The 5958-nt window shown below is 49.2% G+C and overlaps 1 protein-coding gene across 1 annotated transcript; it reads right to left on the reverse strand.

Moving 5' to 3' along the window:
- Positions 1-1153: 1153 nt before the first annotated feature.
- On the reverse strand, positions 1154-3864 carry LOC123135635 (uncharacterized). Its single transcript, XM_044554792.1, has 3 exons — positions 1906-3864; positions 1531-1801; positions 1154-1426 (listed from the first exon to the last, which is right to left on the reverse strand). Exon 1 carries the CDS (start codon positions 3783-3785, stop codon positions 2109-2111), a length of 1677 nt encoding a protein of 558 aa, XP_044410727.1. The 5' UTR covers positions 3786-3864; the 3' UTR covers positions 1154-1426; positions 1531-1801; positions 1906-2108.
- Positions 3865-5958: the final 2094 nt, after the last annotated feature.

Below are 5958 nucleotides of genomic sequence, written 5' to 3' on the forward strand. Positions count from 1 at the left end.
AGACAGAGGAGGAAGGATAGGAGATCGTGCAATTCTAGTTCTGCAGATCGTACGGTACCGGTGCGACCAGCCTAGATTTGGGCCGGCGCACCGGTGCCTATCAGTCGCCTTATGGGTATTCTAAGAAAATTTGGGTATGCTGTTTTTTTTTTTGCGAGTAATTTGGGTATGCTGTTGTAGATGCTCTTATCTGTTGCGTGTTGGGTTGAGCTGTCCTCTTGATTTTATTTTATCAAAAACGCCGGTATACCATGTAACAGGATATATTAATGGAATAGAGTTTTCAGAGTTCCTTTGAGAGAACCAGATACTATCGCACAAGCTTGTTCTGTATCTCTGGCCGAATGCATGTAGGCATGTTTGGAAATAGTTAGGAAATTACTCGATAAATTGAAAGAGAAAATCATGATCCCAGATTGCAGTGCGCACATAATCTAGCGACCTTGTGAGGTTCAGACCATCAAGTACTCTCGGCCTATCGATAACTGAAAATTAAAATTATAAACTGACTGCACACAGTCGTCGATCTAGCAGCTGTGAGCATTCTGAAACTGACATTCCTTGACCATACCTGTCAACGGATTATTATGCCCACAGACGAGGAGGATCCATGCTCGAGTCGCTCCTTAATCCGACGCCTGCTAGCTTCATCCACCTGGGATTTTCTGTCAGGGTCGGTGGCATTGCTGCCCCTGCATGGGCGGTAACCTTGCACATCGATTTTCTTCAACCCCACAGCTCGTTCCATGACAAGCCTTGTATAGGTTGTCACCTTGTCTTCCTCCTCAAACCCGGACAACATCCAGAGCAACTTCAAGTTCAGGTGCTTAAAATCCTTGGATGGCTCCCACGCCACGTTGGTCTTCTCGGCACTATCCTCGGGCGTTCTGAGACATGAATGTCGAGATCGAGACAACTTCATGCAAGGACAGGGAAAATGAATACTGCATGTCAATTAATCTTGCCACCAAATCCATGTAGGACAATGTACCAACAACTTCAATCAAATACTAAGTTCAAGACCCTGTAGAGAGTGTTTGGAGGAATTAGCAATGAACTAAATCTTAGGTAAAATACAACACGTGAATATTCTTATAGGATTCATATGAAATTACAGCACTACTTCTAATAACTGTGATAGATTAGAGTTTGCTGAGTGATTAAAAATCAGATCAACTTCCTGGTATGTTGTTGATGTCGAATATTTTGGAAACAGGACATACTAGAATAAGTCACAGCCTCTGAAATTCTGAATAAATTAAAACAAGAGAAGGTAACAAGCCATAATCCAAAATTCTACAGGGGCAGTGCAGTTTCAAGGGTAAATCCGGCTGGGTCCAGATCAGATCACACAGGAAAGATACACATTCAGGAAGTTTCTGAATATAGCAGTGAGCTGCTTCGGATGTTCCGGCTAAATCCAAATCTGCAGCAAGAAGAAAAACATGACGGACAGATAAAGTTAGAAGGGAAGAACATATGATGTGTAGATGCAGAATTATTTCATGTTGTGCGTGCAAGTTAACTTACCATTTGGCAGAAAAACAGGAGGTGCAGTATGGTATGTTGTTGATGCCGAATATTTTGGAAACATGCCATACTAGAATGAGTCACAGCCTCCGAATAAATTAAAAGATAAAGCAACATGCCATACTCCAAAATTCTGCAGGGATGATGCAGCTTCAAGGATAAACAGGGTTCGGACTGGATCACACTCAGAAAAGATATCAGACAGATACAAATTCATCAGGTTTCTGAATATAGCAGTGAGCTGCTTCGGATGTTCCGGCTGAATCCAAATCTGCAGCAAGAAGAAGAACACGATAGCCAGATTAAAATAGTAGGGAAGAACATATAATGTGTAGTTTCAGAAGATATTCATGTGGTGCATAGAAGTTAATTTACCATTTGGCAAAAAAGCTGGAGATGTAGTATGGACAAGTTCCTGGCATTCCTTGATAGGCACTCACTCAGCGAGAATAGCAAATATCACACGAGCTGAACGAAGCAAATCCTCCGTACAAGTACGTTATATTTGAACGTCTGGTCATACAGTAGTTAGCACACACACAGACTACATTAGCTTTACTCTTAACATACAGTACATCTTATCTAAGTTCTGATGTTGGTCGAAGCGAGTATCCGTCTCCTCTGAACTGCCGTCCCCCATTCCGGTCCATCGAGCTGTGCAATTCCGATGTTGGTCGTAGCGAGTATCCATCTCCCCTCGACCGCCGCCCTCCTCCATCTTCTCTGTTGGTGTTCATCACAGGACGAGTACTGTCTAGCCGTCTTGCAGCCCCACTTCCGCCACTCCTGAATCTACCTTCCATATCACTGTTGTACTCTCTGCTGCCATTGCTGCTCCTAGCTTCATTCTTTTTTCTTGGCTTCCATGTCGGCTCCTCCAAGTCCGAGGCAAAGCCGTTACCAGATTGGTCCCTTTCATCACCATTGTGACCCCTCGTGTAGCCTCCTGGCCTTTCGCCACTGTTGGCCTTAGGTCTATGTTTCAGCCCTGCTCGACCTCTTCGGTTCTCACCTGGACTAGACCTATTCCGGGCTCCCCATTTTTGTTCCAGTTTGTCTTCCCTTCCACTGTCTGAATTTGAATCAAATTCACCACCAACGCGAACCTTTCGTATCACATTGCCATGGCTATCGTACGAGAGCTTCCACTTCACCACGGCGTCCATTGTGTCCTCTCTATTCCTTGCTCTTGATTTTGGCTCAAAACCACGGCGGCTCACCTCCGACTCGGAGAAAGAACCGCCACCTATCCGGTCCTTTCCAATGGCGTTACTCCCCTCGGCGTTCCAAGGCTTCCATCTTGCGGCAGGAGGCTTCCTTCTGCTCCCACTACTTCTGTCCGGCCATCTTTGATCAAGATGGCCTTTTCTTGCGCCTTCTGAATCTGAAAGGGAGCCATGACCTCTCCAATGGCTGCCCCTCTCACTTCCAACACGCATAGTGCTTGCAGTTTCACCACTCCTCCTTCCATCTCGTCTTACCATTGCTCGTTGTTGGTGACCAAAATCAGCATCCTCTTCGTCGTCGTCTGAATCAGAAATAGCATCCTCATCATCATGAATCCAACTCCTGACGCTCGAATTGTCTTCATCTCCAGCTTCCAAAGCAATCACCGGCTCCCACATCCCATCCCTCTCCATCAGCTGGACCGCAGGCTCGCCGTAACCATAAGCATCCTCCACAGCGTCATTCCGCCGAACACCCCGCACGCGCTCGCCGGCGCCTAGACGGGCGTAGGGCTGGACGCTGTGGACGGCGTTCCTGGGGAAGAAGCGCGCGGAGGCCAAGCCCGTGCCCGGGGACGCGAGGACCTGGGGCCCGTCGCGGTCGTTCCAGAGGTCGACGCCGCCGGGGCGGTGGAAGCGGTCGGCGAGGCCCCTGAGCTGGTCGTCGGCGGCGACGGAGAGGAGGTTGGGCGCCAGCGCGGCGGCGGAGACGGGGGCCGAGTCGGGGTCCCAGGGCCGCTCGAGGTGGACGACGGCGTCGCGGAGCTCGGCGCGCTTGCGCATCTCGTAGAGCTGGCGCTCGCGGGCGAGCCGGGCCTTGAGGAGCTGCTTCGCCTTCCGGGCCTGCATGCGCTTCCACTGCCACTTGGAGACGCCGCCCGGGAACGTGCGCGGCCCACCGCCCATGCGGATGGCGAGGTCCCCGCGGCGGAGGGGGCGGCCGGCGGGCGAGTGGGGTGAGAGGAAGGGGAGGCCGAGGCGGTGAGAGGAGAGCGGCAGCGGCGGCGGCGCCGGCGGGAGGAGCGGCATGGCTGTGGACGGTGGTGGCGCGAGCTGGGAGATAAGGTTGGGTAACAGTTGCTGAGGCCAACGGGTGGAGAGAGGCCGATGCGACTTTGCTTTTGCGCTTTTCTTTTTCGCTGGAACAAACGTTCTTTTTTTAAAAGAAAAACTTTCAATCTATTAATCTTCAGGCAGAGCGAACACTAAAAATGATAAAAATCACACCAGATACATAGACCACCTAGCGATGACTACAAGCAGTAAAGTGAGCCGAAAGCGCGGCGCCATTATGGTCTTTCCTCACCGGAGCGGAACAAAAACTTGTTGTAATAGACAGTCCGAAAGTTGTCGTGCTAAGGCTCCACAGGAAGCTGGAACAAACGTTCCATTAACACATGAGAATCGCTGGCAACCACATTATACAAAGTTTAAAGTAAATTGCTCCTATCAAGTGCATAGCACATCATTGAGTCTTTTTTCCTTTTGTGTGGGCGACTAGAAACCCTAGCCGACACTAGGAGAGCCCATCTACCGTCTTTCTTCGGCGGCTCCCCTCCACAGGCGGCCTCGGTAGTCGGTAGTGAGGGGGCCGCTGGATCTACGTGTGTGGATCGTGTAGCTTTAGGTTAGGCCCTAGTAGCTTAGGTTTTTAGTCGTTTTATCGTCTTGGCTTCTGCGATGGTGTTGAATAAGGAAGCTTCATATCCTTCCCCAACGAGGCAATCAGTCCTATGATTGGGGATGTATGTGAAAAATTAGTCTGTTTAATCAAGGATGGCGTAGCGATGGTGGCAACCTCGTGGTGGACTTGTTTCCTCAGCCTCCATTGTTGCGACGGCGTTTGCTCCAGCGCCGATGCGAAGCTTGAGAGGTAGTCCAGGAGCGGATGCAAATCGTGGTCTGCATCGGCTGAATCTGCAAGATGGTGGATCATGTGCTACGCTCGTGGTTGTTGGCTAGCAGGTTCGGATTCCTCCACTGACGTCTTAGTCATGCGGGGGTGCCATATCTGGAGTTTGATGGCATGTTCAAGGTGTTTTTCGGTCTGATCCGTTCAACGGCAATGGCTACGCCTTTTGGTGAGCCATCTTGAAGGTCTCCAAAGCTGCATATCAGCGATGGAGTTGCGCCGAGCTTGGGTGATGAGGTGATCCTTCATTTTTTTTCTTTGCTGGCTGCTCTGGTTGTGTCGGAGGCAGCTGACGGGCGACAGTGTCAAGCTCGGGAGATCCTTTGTTCTTGATTGTAATTTCTGTATTGGTTGGTGTTTCTTTGTGCAAAAACTAGTGTTTTGTTGTCTTGTCAGGTTGGTGTTTTACATGACTTATATACTATGAAGCACGGACAATCCTTGCCAGATCCCATGCAAAATTATATGCACAACTCACGGGCTCAATATCCAAAAGCAACAAGGCTATGGAGCATGGACAACCCTTGCCAGATCTCATGCAACACATGTTTTCAAAGAATCAGAAGCCGTTGAAAATCCTGATCCATATGAACCCTTATAATCACCAGCTAGGGATCTCCTCTTCAATGGGACCGGTGCTTAGTCCTGTATAAATACCACGTTGTCCAAATCTTTCTTCTTCGGACCAAACTCCCACATCATAGACTCATATATTTGGCCTACCGTACCCAATGATGAGCCTTAATAGTGGCTTACCGTATTTAGATCAAACTTCAAAACCTAGTCCCGATGTTCACGTTCAGACTCTCAAACCCTAGTCTTCCTCTAGTTTTGTCAAGGCCGGACAGTGGTGCCAGGACCACCCGTTGACCAGCTAAAAAAAACCGACTGAGTGGATGTCGGCGAAGGAGGAAGTAGATCTCAAAGCCTTCAGTAAGAAGACGAAAAACCCTAGTGAGAGGGGACGCTATCGAAGGGCACATCGTTGCTGGTGATACTGTTCTCTATTTTATTTCCCATTTTTAGGTAACTCTGTCTTCTTTATTTATTTGAGAAGCAGAAGCACTCTGTTTTATTTCCCAGAATCGTCAAAAATGTACACACGACCATTTAACGAAATGAAGGCCCGTCAACCAGCCCATCTGAACTTCTGCAAGCCCAGACAGCCATCCTCTGATTCACCGGTTCTCAAAAGGAAAAAACAACCGAGAGATCCTCGGATTCACCACCATCTCCGGCGGCGGCGGCGACCGCGACAACTGATTCCACCACCTTCCATCCTTCCACCCG

This window comes from Triticum aestivum, chromosome 6B (assembly GCF_018294505.1).
Source record: "Triticum aestivum cultivar Chinese Spring chromosome 6B, IWGSC CS RefSeq v2.1, whole genome shotgun sequence".
Classification (NCBI taxonomy): Eukaryota; Viridiplantae; Streptophyta; class Magnoliopsida; order Poales; family Poaceae; genus Triticum; species Triticum aestivum.